This window comes from Oxyura jamaicensis, chromosome 20, assembly GCF_011077185.1.
Source record: "Oxyura jamaicensis isolate SHBP4307 breed ruddy duck chromosome 20, BPBGC_Ojam_1.0, whole genome shotgun sequence".
NCBI classification, from domain to species: Eukaryota; Metazoa; Chordata; class Aves; order Anseriformes; family Anatidae; genus Oxyura; species Oxyura jamaicensis.
The window spans coordinates 670,281-684,504 of record NC_048912.1 but is presented as its reverse complement, the minus strand read 5'-3'; the positions used below and the strand labels follow the sequence as shown (position 1 = coordinate 684,504).

Genomic DNA, 14,224 nt, shown 5'->3' with positions numbered 1-14,224 from the left:
CTCCACACAAGGCATGCCACGCCAGGCACCACGTGTTGATGCCAGCAGCAGCAGTATCTTTACCGCACACCTTACTTCTCTTCTACCAGAACATGTGGTCAAGGGCTGCCAACAGGGCAATGTGAAGCAACTGTTTGCTTGTGCTGATGTTTAATACAACTACCAACATATTTTTCTCCACCATCACCTTTCATTTAGCATCTTTTTCCTTGTTTTCCATCCTGTTACCTGTGTTTTTCACAAACAGACACAATCACTTTTAAACCACCTACTTATTCCAAATGTCTCAGTTTTTATTCCAATGTTTGATTTGCTCAGTTAGGCAAATCCTGAAAACTATTTTTAGATTCAGCTGAATAAACCTTTTCAATGGTACACTTACCCCATTTAACATTCCCATATGGCCCAGCCTACAAACCCTTTCTTTAACGGTACTGCTGTATTATTACAACTCCACAACAATTTCTAACAACAACAAAAACTGAATAATTTTTAGTGTTATTATCAAGTTAGCTGCATTTCCAAACAAGGTTTGCTGCTTTGAATTCTACAACTCTGAAGAATAACTACGGAGAAGCCGTGATGAGAAGCACCTATTTGTTTCTGATACAAAAGGTATTGATCCAAGTTAGACTTAAAAGAATCCACAGTTCTGAGATAGGTAAGTGCTAAGCTTGGCTAACTATACCAAGGATGCAGACACTGAGTGAGACAGGAAGGAAACATGACCAGCTTCGACTTTGTCTGCGCTGTAGTCTCCCTTCTTTTGCTGGAGAACAGTCTCACCTTTTCACTCTAACCCATTTATGAGGATAACACCCTTTTGAATGCTCCTGTGAGGACAGAGGGATTAACACACATCCAGTTAAGAAACAAAATGCTAATCCGTATCAGGTGACAAACACATTATTCTGCAAATAACAATGCCAGGAGAAAGTTCACTGAAAATCAAAGTGATAGAAGTAGAAAGTAGTATTTCTTTTGTTAAGTAAGCAGAAATCTCATTAAAAGCATCATTTATGAGCTAGAAATTTTTACATTTTTAGAGCTCAATAAGAAAAACTTTAAGTTAGGCTTCTTTTATTTTGAAAACTTTATAACAAGCAAATAGTCTTCTGGGGCTTTGTAAGCCTGGGGGAACTTTATCTATCCATTTATTGATATTCCCAGGCCACACTGAAGCTGGGTGATCATCATCAAGATGAATGAGAACAGAAACATAATAAGGCTTTTTTTTAATGATTAATGGATTTTCTTTTCAGAATAGAGTGCCAACTCTTCTGCTCCCTCTGAACCCTTTGTGATTTCCATGGCAATACAGCAGTGATTGCTATTATTTTATTGAAATCTATTTAGAATTGAAGCAGTTTATTTCTACACATAGCACCAGACCTTCCCTCCTAGAAACACATGGCCATTTTTGCATCTAATTTGGGGCAAAAGAACTGGCTTTCCATGAAAGACACAGATGAATAATGACACAAGGATTGCATATTTTACTTGGTTGCAAATGATCAGCAGTGCCTACCAGTACTACAAATTGGTGTTGGTAGCATTATGCAACAAGAACATTTTTGATAGAAAGAAAAGTAAGACTTTGATACTGTTATAAAGATACCTGGACAGCTTTAAGGGTTTGGTGAACAACAAACAAAAGTACGTTTGCTTTTATTCAAAATTTTCTGAGGGGTTTGGGGATTGAAAGCAGAAGGACGTGTTCTACTGTTCTACTACTACTTGTATTCTTTAAACATGGACCACACTATACTACCTTTGGCAATGAACTATTGAAAGCCCCTCTTGACAGATTAATTGCACTCAAATTTCTGGAATGCCAAAATGAAGACACCTATGTGCCCTCATACACCTTCCTTCCACATAAGCGAAGACTAGCCCAGCCAGAAGCTTGGCGTTGCACTGCATCCTGCCTTGGGAAGATCCCTACCCTGCTCCTTGTGTCACGGTTGGAAGGAGCCCTGCTCTACGCCTTCCAGAAGCTGATGATGCATCATGGGTTAGGCTCTGCAAAAGAAGTGCTACCTCAGTTATGGCTTCCAAGACACCAGTGTTGTAGTCTACACATGTTTTGGCCACTTGGTCCCAAGTTACTTTAACAAGGTTTTTCCACAGATTGTGTACACATTAATTTGTGATGATTTAATCTGAAATCACAAGGCCTGTTTTGCAGGCCATACCATCACTTATACATACAATGAAATAGCAGGTATTTTAAAGACTTTTTTTTCAAAGTCTCTTAAACCAGCATGCTTTGCTTTACCTTCTCTATGCAGCATTTCTACACCGCCAAAATACAAGTAACAGCTCCTGCATTTTACAGTACTACGGAATTAAGATAGTTAAGGACTGTCACAAAAGATCACTTGCAACAGGTTATGCAAATTTGGATATTCTTGTGTTGTAAATTTGTGCAAGGTTCTTCCATTCTTTCCTAAAGTGAAATGGGAGAAAAAAAAAAAAAAAAGACATTTCATCACATGGATTCCTGTGAATGACCCTGTGGCTCACCTGCAGCCAAAGGTTATATATATATAGTACATAACTAGATATAACGTATCTGTCTACATATTAATTTTAGCTGAATAAAGATACAGCAGCAGTAGTCAACCACCCTGTACTGGCATTAATACACTGCAAACAACAAAAGACCAGGGAACAGCTGGCCAACAAAATATACCTGTCAAAGAAGAATCAAAAGATTCAGCAATCTTGTATTTCTACTACATTGATATGTTCGTTTTTTCTCAAATACTGTTGCATTTGCAGGTTCTCTTTCAAGGCTTGTGGCTTTTTTTTTCCTCTTAGCCTATCCTAGGGCAGGAAGGCCAGCATTGCTTGGGCTTGTTATCCCCCTACCAGAGAGCACCACACTGGAACTCCTAGCTGCAGCTTCAACTAAAAGAGATGTCCAACTCGGTCCCAAGCAGAAACACACAGACACACGGAACTCAGAACACTGCCCCTACCACCCCCCCCCTCCGGCCCCAGTCTATACAGCACATCATAATACAGAGGTTTATAACTCTTCTGAAAGCTGAAAGTACTTCCCAACCTTTGATGGTGGCTGTCAGACTGCCCAAGAATGGTAGCCTCCTCTCCAAAGGCCACAGCCCCATGTGTCCACTGACATATTAAAACAACTTCTATACCTCCTCTACCCAGTAAATGTAGTGAACATTGCTGTTTTGAATAGATTTATAACTGAACTAGGATGTTTACATCTTTTTCTTTATCCTGAATGAACTTCCCAGAGGCAGACTTGCCATGGCACTATCATTTAACGCTTAAGAGAAATTGTTAACATATGAAATAATACAGGGCTCACTGCATGCTTGCTGAAAAAAATACTGACAGGTTGCCAGCAGGACTTTCCCAAGTCCCACATAAAACCAATGTGATATTAAACCTACTTTGTCTGTTCCAGTTGTTGATTGTTTTTCTTCTTCCTTGGAGGCTTCTTCTTTTTTGGCTTATTGGCATTCTGATTATTTTGTTTGTTGTTCACACCAAAGTGTCCTGCCGATATGTCACTTTGTAGAAGGTTAACCAAGAGTGGACTTGTGAGCGTGACATCTTTATTGACGGGAAAACCTGGATTCTGTCCACAGGAAATCTGATTCCCATTTGGCGTTCCACTAAACCCAGTACTGAAAGGCAGTCCGTGGCCAGAGAAATGACTCCCCGAAGCACTGTTGTTTCCTTGCATTGCTTGCATATGGGAAGGCACCATGTTTGGCTGCTGCACAGGAACATCAGGTAACATCTGTGTCAAGTTCACATCATTATTAGTTGTTGTAGTAGTATCCCCAAGTTGCTGAGATATGTGGGTGCCAGGTCCAGTAGGTCTTAAAACTTGCCCTTGAATCCCCATAACCTGAGAAGGGTTACCATTCACAGGGCCTTGCTGTGCCATCATCTGCCCAGTGAACTGCACCATGTTACCCTGCATGTTTGGGGTTGGTCCTCTCATCAGTTGAGCTGGCCCCGTCATAACGTTGGACTGGTTTTGAGTATTAAAAGGCTGTTTATTTCCTTGCATCTGAGTGGTCATCATCTGTTCCATCATCGAGTTTTGCTGTAACAAGACCTGGCCTTGAGGTCCCATCATCTGATTGTGTGTAGACATCATCTGTTGTCCCTGCTGGGGAATCATCTGTTTGGGCGGGGTCATCCTTTGGGGTGAAGGGCCAAGATTTTGGTTTTGTGGTGTTACCATCATTTGGCCTTGAGGCATGAGCTGAGTTCGAGAAAGTATCATCTGGTTTTGAGGGTTCAGCGATCCCTGAGCCTGAATGTTTACCATCTGTCCTTGTGAGGATACGATTTGCTGATGCATTCCCATAAGCTGAGACTGTGGTCCTTGTTGTGGCTGTCCCTGTATGCTGCCCATGTTAACTTGTGGCACCCCACTAGCACCAGCCTGCTGGTTGTTCATATTTCCATGAAGTCCCATTAAATTGGTCTGCATCATATTTGGTGGGCCATGTGGTGCTTGCATCTGATTCTGAGGAGGTCCAGATCCTTGGCCACCTTTAATAAAAAAGGCCAATTAGGAAACAATTGGAGTGGTATAGTTTTCACATCTGATGTTGAATAGTACTCCAAATTTATTTTCCTCTATTTTCTAATTAAAACTAGGATATCTGACACATTTGAAGTCCTATGCTATGATGTTTGATGCTACAGATAAACTTTAGGTGTCAAAAGAGAAAATCATACTGGCACTTCAAAACAAACATTTAGCCTGGAGCTTCACGTACGTACAACACTGCAGAATGACTGAAATTCCTGGTAAGCCTGATCTGCACATAAGTTTTAAAATATTCCACAATAGCACCTAACTCAATGGAACAATTCCCAACTAAACTAAGCTTCAAAATTGAGGCTGTTTTAGAATGGGTTGCGAAATAAATACACACACAATAGTGCTGACATGACATTATCAGGGTATCTATAATCCAGATGAAAGGCTAATAATAGAATTGTTAAATGGAGGCATTTGTGAACTAAAGATTTCATTTTTACAGGACTGTCTGTAAGCAGACTTCCAAAGCTTTTGAATGAACTAATAATCTTTTCAAATCACAAGAGCTTTTAATATATTATATTTTTATTTCTGTTTCTAAGATAACATCATATTTTTTTCTGGACAAGAAGTTCCTTTTATATTGTATCTTATTACCCTTAGTCTTCAATTGTCAACACTACTTCTATTTAATTTCTAAGTGGATACTTCTGGATCCTAGTATAGCAGTCCTAAGAATAATACTTGTGTTGTTTGAAAACTACAAGCAGCCTCCCATTTTAATTTTCCTCATTTAACAATACGCATAGCACACTGCTGCAGCACTTTCAGCCCCAAGTAGCTAAAACTCTATTACTGGCAAGAATTTAATGTTTTAGTACTTGTGTTACAGAAGTATAAGCATAGCTTTCTACCAAAAGGAAAAAAATGAGGAAAAACTAGTTTCAAACAGACCTGCGTGCTGCACAGTTTGGCTAGTTTGTAGTTGCGGAGTTCCACTGTTCACCTGTGTTCCTGGTGCTGTGGAAGGCACCTGACCTTGCATGAAGCTCTGGTTAGCCTGGCCTGAAGGGAACCCAGGAGGGAGACGCTTGGGCATTCCTTAATACAAGAATTTTCTTATTAGTAAATATGAAAAGAAGGAAGAAAGAAGAAAAAAAAAGAAAAAAAATCTATAACTGTATTACAATAGGAAAAATACCTTTGAATCTGTACTGTCACATTACTGGTTTAGGCAGAAAGTAGTTTTTTGCCAATATACAAAACGCACTGAAGGCGTGCTTACAGTTCTTATCTGTGCAATAGTTCTGCCTAACAAGCCACTATTACTCAGTTCAAAATGTAATTCTGCTTCTAATTTAAGTAGAAAATTAACCCCATGGAAAAGGGAAAACTTTGACTTTTTAGAAATTAGAAATTCAAGTAACATACTTCACTGTTTTCTTCTCTATTGCATCTCAACTCTGATCAGGCCCTTAACTGAATCCATGTACACAAACACAAATATATTTTATTTTTAGTACATTTTTTTATTTTCTCAGCAGAAACTCTCACCACAACACAACAGGTACACACTTTTTAGCACAACTTTGCACTACTGGTCTGTGTACGCACGCTCAGAATAACTCTTCCACCCAAAATGGGTTGAGAAATCTCCCAGGTAATGAGAGAGCATGGGGCTTGGCTACATACAGAGTCCAGAAAGGCTGCAGGAAGTCTCAACTTTACACAAGTAATCCTGCTATTCCAACAGCAGGAATATGTCCACACCCTGACACATCAAAACTGCTGCTGCTCTAGGACGAACAGCAAAAACGTCACTGTGCCTACCAACATGATCAGCAGCATAAACAGAACCCACTTTAACACAAGTTTAACAGAACCCACTTCTTTTAACTTGCCATCACATAGATAGTGCCACGGACCTAGAACGAACCTTGTCCTCCTGCATTTTTCTTATCCACAAACAGCATTTAACCTTGGTTCTGTGGTTACAGCCTCCTTATACACCTTACTGTACTGCTAATGTAAAGTGAGCTGGTCTTAGTTCTACAATTAAGACTTCAAGAAAATCAAGTTTACAGGTCAAACACAAGGTACATTGCAAACAGGGAACAAATACTTCTTCAAGCATCACCTCACAGGACTATAATTTTAGTTCTGCTAAGCTTTTAGTAAAGTTCTGCATACAGAAATGCTTGAATTGAGAAAAAAATGTTAATTTGGCCTATTCTCAATCTAATAAAAATTCTGATTTGCAAAATTAACTATGTGAAACTAAAGTGTTCGAAGGCAAGAGAGCTAAAAAAAATTGAAAGATCCCTAAACACAGCTTACGCACAGACATTAGCATGGAAAGAAGCCAGGCAAAAACCTCCTCAAGCGGAAGATACCATAGCTTTACTGAAATCAACAGAATCCTGTCTTTTTAAATCAGATGAGGATTACTGATTTTAGCAATAAGGTCTAGAGTGAGTCCCAAAGAACATATTTTGATAGTTTATTTGGGGTATTATTATTTAATAAAGCAAAAGCAGGATTTTTTCTATAGTGGGTTTATGTAGAAAGTGAAGAGAACACAGATTATATGCTATCTAGAGGTCAGGGTTACCCTACCTAGAGGATTTTGATTCCTGACTGTGGATATGTAGTTAGTGAGACAAAACTGTAAAGAAATGTGAAATTTCTAATAATAACAGTTTGAAGATGGAGACAAGAGAACATATAGCAGGTACAGGGTGCTGGCAGACCCTAAGAACAGTCTGGAAGAGGAAAACCCTGAAACTAAGACAATTCACATAAAACAAACTCATCCAAATTCAAATGAGATCCACGATGCCGACAGTGAAGACACAGGACAATTGCCTAAATCTGTGGATCAAAAAATAGGTATTCCTTACAGATTTCAGATGTGCAATGTGAAAATAAAGGAAACTAAAGTACATACAGTACTGTGTGTATTGGTGGACAAAGAATATGGCTTATATTTTACATGTATGGAAAGAAAAAAATTTAAAGACTTAAGCAAGAGCTTGTGTACAGGTATCTGAGAGCAGCCATTCAAGAGAAAGATGAATAAATGAATATTTTGAGAGAGAGAAAGAGAAGTGCTAGAAGAAGTCAGGCACAGTACTAGAAAAGGCTCACGAGGGAAAAGAAAAACAAGGACACAAGAGATCTTTGGACTGACAACTGAAATTCTTTCACTGTTACAGAAGCCTTCTAAGAGCAATAAGGCAAAGATGTGAGTGCAGAGTTCCAAGGAGAAAACTAAAGACCACACAACCAAAGAGGAAGTGCAAACATGCTTTGACCTCCTCATTTTAGTGCAGGGAGTAAATTACCATAGCAGTAATAGCTCTTTCCTCTTTTGTATGGGAAGAAACTGATGACAAATAAAGACAGGATGTACATACAACTTAGAAGGGAAAATGCAAAATAAAGTCTCACTTCTGTAGCAGAAAAAGTAAGTGGTGACAGAGGAAGCTGAAGAGAAAAAGAAAAGGTTCCATTTGTTTTTGTCACTCTCTCCCTTTCTCAAAAAGAACAAAAAAGCAACATCAAAACAACCAACCCAAAACGTCTCTGAATATCCTGAACTTGCTGTAAGGCAGTGAAAGAACTGTCAAGAGCATGACTGGGAGTCATAACTAACAACTGCATACAGCAATACCTTTCTGCAGTGGCCAAGAGTTTACTTCTAGATTATTACAGAGAGCTAGGTAGTGGAACTGAAGCAACACTGATGCTAATTCACCCGCATGCAGCTTATCCATAGACTATCTATGTCTTTATTTTGTCTCTTCAAGGATCTTTTCAAAAGGAACAATAACCTAGCCATTTTATGTTTTTCCTTTTAAAATAAAAGACTGTCTCAGTACTTCTTACCTCCTAAGCCAGGGTGCAAACCTTGTGGACCTTGGTTTTGCTGCTGCATCACCATGAAGTTGGGGGGTACGTTCCCCTGTTGCACCATAGGATTACGACTGGGAGAACTGACAGGCTGCTGAAATCCCTGGGAAAGTGTGCTACTCTGGGGAGGCCTTGGTCCCATCTGCTGCTGCGTCTGGTTAACTGTTGGAGATGATGCAGGAGATCCCTGCTGGAAGGAGGAGGGTGAGGAAGCAGGAGATTTGTTGGTCAGGTGGGGTTGCTGTAGTGGTGTAGGAACCCGTGAGGGCCCTCCCTGAAGGCTTTTCATTTGAGGAGCAGTAAACTGGCCAGGGTTGCTCATTTGGGGAAAGTTTGAGTGAGCCTGGGAAGCTTGCTGGCTTCCAAAAGGATATGGAGGTGGAGGATGAGTAGGAGTTTGTACTGTGGCTAGAGATGGTCTTGCTTGAAGTTGCTGCTGCATTTGTCCAGACAATGGGGCCTTTTTCCAACCCTGGTTTACTGTCAATGTACCCAGTGCTCCCTGGGTTGGAGGAGGCTGAAGTGCTCCTGAAGGAAGCTGGTTCCAGCCAGGGGGAACTGGAACCTGTGCTGGTGAAGTAAATGAAGGTCGAATACCCTGCTGTGGCTGCTGATGTGGCTGCGGAGGACGTGTCTGCAACTGTGTTTGTTGCTGCAATTGCTGAAAGTTGGCTGAGTTCATTTGCCTGTTTACAGGAACTGACTGCATTGGATGGAGTTGCGGAGCTAAAGATCCAGATGGATGATTTTGCTGCTGGATATTTAGCCCAGATAAAAGTGGGTCCATTGCATCTATTAAAATAGCAAAGAAAAGTAAAAAAGTAAATAACCTACTGTAGGCAAAAAACTCCACAAGACAAGAAAGGATAGATTGTTTGCTTGCATATGCTCACTCTGCTGAAATTAAGGTCTAACAAAATGCTCCAGTGTTCCAATTTATCCAATAGACAGAGCAGGCAATGCTCTGAAAGTTTTCAAAGTGTCTGGGAATCCCGAGAAGGTCTCATGAATTTATAACCTCTCCAATAAACCACGGTAACTCCACTGCACTTGTTCCTACAAACATAAGTCTTCTACATACTTATTGGTAGAATAATACACATTATTAGCAGCATTATTTCTACCAACTAAAAATGTGGCATAACAATGAATCAAGACAGTGTCATAAACTAGCATTCATAGAATATTTAAAACATTTACCACAAAACACTGTAAAAATAAATACTGCAAAGTTCTATAGAAGTTGGCAAGTATTACCACCATTTTACTGAGGGAGAAGTAATAACCTCCTCTTCTTCTATTCTCCCATAATGCAATTAGCTTATACTACCAAAATTATGAAGAAAAAAAACAAAACAGAACTGAACATACAACCCCCAGCGCCTAAACCCCACAGAATTCCCACACTTTAAGCTTCCAGTTTATCTACTCCTGAAAAAGCATTTTTTCCTCAGTCTAATGCATTTGCCTCCTACCTGCCTCACATTCAACCAATCCCTTCCTTAACAAAAAGCTCAGTCATAACAGCTCTAGTGCTCTCCTAGCAAAAGGTACTGCCACTGTGCAATGCGTTTGAACAAAATAACAAGCAACCTGGTGACTTTTAGATACCCAAATTATCTGACAAGTGTTACCATATTAATAGGGGCAGGGAGGGTTCCCCAGAAAGAGCAACTCTCAGAAAAGGCAAAGGAAATAATGCAGGGCAACTCTGTAGTTCATTTACAAGTACATGTGCTGAACAAAAAATAAAAATAAAGAAAGAATATTTTCAGGTAAAGGTCAGTGTTATGACTAGCTGTTACCACCTGGCTGTGAGGAAGGTCTAGGTGTTCTTGGCTGCAGCTCAGTACTAGCACCACTTGCCACCATAGAGGAGGGCACATTTCCACTCTGGGACATCATGACAGCTGTGGCATTGCTCATTCTTATTAAACCTTAAAAAAACAAAACAAAACAAAACAAAAAAAAAAAAAAAAAAAACTACATATTATCAAGTATTGCAGTTTTACATACAAAAGAGTTTTAAAATTTTTGATTTGTTAATAAAACATGTCTTTATAGAGAAGTCAGTTTAGACAAATTGTTCCTCCAAAATAAGCTGATGAGACAGATCTCTGCCTCAAAGTTTAGATTCACTGGAATAAAAGAACTGAGCATCATACTGAAGCTGTTCATTTAGCACCAAGCCTTTTGAAGGCTATAGAAAAAAACACTGCCTACTTGTGAATTATTTGAGACTTCAGTTTCTTCTCTGACTAGCCACTAAAGTCACTTGCCACCAAGTGATAATACTGTCAAAATACGCATGTACTAGGTTTTTGCAAAATCTGATAGTAGAAAGTAATTGATTAATTGTAAAAGTGAACAGTATTGTTTCTTTTAAAAAGGCTGCTATGTTTTAAAAATGGTTAAATTATTTTATTTGTATTGTTTACCTGTATGCAGGAAATGAAGCTCATGATCATCACAAGGAAGATCAGAGCAACTGCCTTCAAAGTAAAACTTCCTTTAAATATTTTATGTTCTTTGCTAAGCACAATGATTTAAACTACTGTTTAATCAGGTAAAATGTTATTTCCATTCATTCCACCAACAGCCACACATGCATCTTAAACTGTCAGAAATGGATCACAGTATTTTAACTGCATCAAATCCTATTTACTAATTAGTTTATCTTGGCTTTTATTCAGCTATTGAAATAAAATACCACGTTTTTCTTTCAACTCTTCATGAAATCTGACTTTTGTAATTAAAAATTACTTATTATGCATATAAAAATTTACAAACTGATAAAAGTACAATTCTCCAAGAAAACAAATTCTCTATGATCAGATCGCAGAAGTTTATCTGAAAATAAAGAGAGACTAACAGTAATGAGTGTCCTGTCCTCCCCCCATAAGAGATTTAATCTAAAATAGCTTTTTTGTGCATTGAATAAAGGCTTATTCTCATTTTCATAAGACAGAAGAGTGTGATAATTTGTGCACGAAGTGAATTGACTATACTAAAGTGATTTTACAGCCTCTATAGAAAAAAAAAAAATCAAAAAAAACCCCACACCCAAATCACTCCAACATTTGTGGGGCGCAATGCAGCCAACCATTTACTTTACATAATATTGGACATAGTTTGACAGTACAGAAAAAAGAACATAGGATAATTTAATGGCAATTATAATTCTGTGAATCATAATTGCTGTAACTAGTGAAATTTCACAATAAGCTTATTAAATTTCAAACTATAAAACTAAATAATTAAAAATTTACCTTGTCCCCCTTGCATGGGAAATCCTGTTTCCATTCGTACTGAGTTGTTTGCTCCCAGGGGCCCATTGATTCGGACATCTTGGCTTCTATTTTGAGCTAAAGCTAAATTGATAGCACCTTCCCCTAGAAGTAATACACAATTTGGGGGAACTGAATGATATACAGGAAAGCAGAAGGCAGACAATTTCAAAATGACATTTAAAAGACTTAAAGGAAGGAAGGACAAACTTTACCAATAATATGCACTTTAGAAGGACTGTTATGCAGACTACCTTCATTATTAGTGTTTCAATTTTAAGAAAAAACAACGCTGCAACAAACATTAAATGCCCTCAGCTTCACCTTGAACAACACGGGTATTTCAGTTGTGAAACCCATGTAAATCTTGTTTTTAAGGAAGTCTCATATGAAACAACCCAGAAAAAAAATAGGGCACATTTTGCGAGCAGTGCTCACAAAAACATTTTTCAGGGGGCTTCCCAACAGTTAGAGGATTTTCAGCCATTGTTTCTATTATTAAACCTATTATCAGAAGAATAAAAGTCTTCAGCTACCTTTTCATTGAAGTTACTCTCCAAATTGTTGAATTAAAAGTTTTGCAACATTAACCAAGTACACAAAGTCACTTGTTGACTATACTTTAAAAGTACATTTACAGCTTAATGCCTTTGAAAATAAATTGTGAAATACCTTCAATCTGAACTGAGAGAATTCCCAGGTCACGAAGTTGTTGGTTATTATTCTGAGCCAGAATCCGCAGCCGCTCTGCAGCTTCACGTGGTATATTAAAGGTAACACGTACACTGTTCCAAGGCTCTATCTTCTGCAGTTTTAACTGGTTGGATTCTTAAAAGAAAAAATGTCAAAGTCACTGCAAAGTCAGTTTACAAACAAGTATAGTGAAATAAGTTGTTAAAAAAGCACAGCTGAAAAAAATCTGGAACAACTGTTCCAGGCTAGTCCCAGATACTGGAGAGTTCTCTGGAACAGATATAGTGATTCATACTGCCAAACCACTCCGGTACTTTCCAAAAATTAGCAAAATAAGATTTTCCCAAATTATAAACAATAAAATAGGCAACACAAATACTTGACAATATTACTAAAATTTGAAATATTCTATGAATAAACTACTTTGGAAAGACAGAATACCTAATAAATCAGATAAAATACATTTGTTAGTATACCACAAAGATAAGTGAATAGAAGAGTGAAGCCACCAATTTCACTCTGCAAGATGCTTGTGAAACTTCTTTGCAGAGAGTAGGTGCCAGAGACCTTGTTGTATTTCATTAATTTATACCATATTATTTAACTTTTCTGAATAGGTATGTTCAACCCACTGCAAAAACCATATTAAAGTTGTGCAAAATATTTAGCTGCAGATTTTTTGTAAACCTGTTCCATATATGGGTGATTCTATGCTGATCAATTGTTTTAAAAGTAACAGGTGAGTATTAGAAAAAAGGTAGGCCAGTGATGTTGGATGTATTTATTCTAAGGGATACCTAGCTAAAATATAGCTACAAAATGCTTTTTAGGATCATTAAAATATATATTCCTAATACAGATTTATAAGCTTCCAGTTTCAAGCTTTTTGAACAGGAAGTCCTTTTGAAAACACTTGCTTGAAAGCACTTGCTCAAATTTTAATCAGCTATGTTTTCCACTATGACAGCAGACTTACAAAAAGTGTGCTAAGGTTTTGTTTCTGAAGAATATGACATTTAAGAGTGTCAGTAACTCATTCCATACTTAACAGAATTATAAAATGGCCTGCGTTGGAAGGGACCTCAAAGATCATCCAGGACCACCCCCCCTGCCATGGGCAGGGACACCACCCACTAGATCAGGATGCCCAGGGCCTCATCCAGCCTGGCCTGGAACACCTCCAGGGATGTGACATCCACAGCTTCTCTGGGCAACCTGTTCCAGTGCCTCATCACCCTCTGAGTGGAGAATTTCCTCCTTACCTTCTAATCTAAATCTCCCCTCTTTCAGTTTAAAGCCATTCCCTCTTGTCTGGCAATAACTGATTGAGCAAAGAGTCACTCTCCATCTTTTTTATATGTACCCTTTGAGTACTGAAAGGCTGCAATGAGGTCACCCCGGAGCCTTCTCTTCTGTAGGCTGAACAGCCCCAGGTCTCACAGCCTTTCTCCACAGGAGAGGTGCTCCAGCCCTCTGCTTGTCTTTGTGGCCTCCTCTGGATGCATTCTAACAGCCCCACATCTTTCTTGTGCTGGGGGCCCCAAACATGAACACAATGCTCCAGGTGGGGCTTCACCAGGGCAGAGCAGAGGGGCACAATCACCTCCCTCCACCTGCTGCCCACCCCTCTGTCGAAGCAGCCCAGGATGCAGTTGGCCTTCTGCTGGCTCATGTCGAGCTTTTGATCCACCAGAACCCCCAGGTCCCTCCCTGCAGGGCTGCTCTCAGAGAGCTCTTCTCCCAGCCTGTGCTCACGTCTGGGATTGCCCTGACCCAGGTGCAGCACCTT

At 39.1% G+C, this 14,224-nt stretch overlaps 1 protein-coding gene across 6 annotated transcripts in view; it reads right to left on the bottom strand.

The window, feature by feature from the left end:
• Positions 1–14,224, bottom strand: part of NCOA6 (nuclear receptor coactivator 6) — a 47,659-nt gene that overhangs the window by 16,871 nt on the left and 16,564 nt on the right. For 5 of the 6 annotated variants that reach the window (XM_035344312.1, XM_035344308.1, XM_035344309.1 and 2 more), the window contains exons 4-9: positions 12,415–12,570; positions 11,725–11,847; positions 10,264–10,392; positions 8,432–9,247; positions 5,498–5,644; positions 3,429–4,548 (exon numbers count right to left, since the gene is read on the bottom strand). In XM_035344312.1, the coding sequence (XP_035200203.1) occupies positions 3,429–4,548; positions 5,498–5,644; positions 8,432–9,247; positions 10,264–10,392; positions 11,725–11,847; positions 12,415–12,570 (2,491 nt within the window). The remainder of the gene's footprint in view (positions 1–3,428; positions 4,549–5,497; positions 5,645–8,431; positions 9,248–10,263; positions 10,393–11,724; positions 11,848–12,414; positions 12,571–14,224) is intronic. The other variant, XM_035344313.1, reaches the window with a different exon arrangement.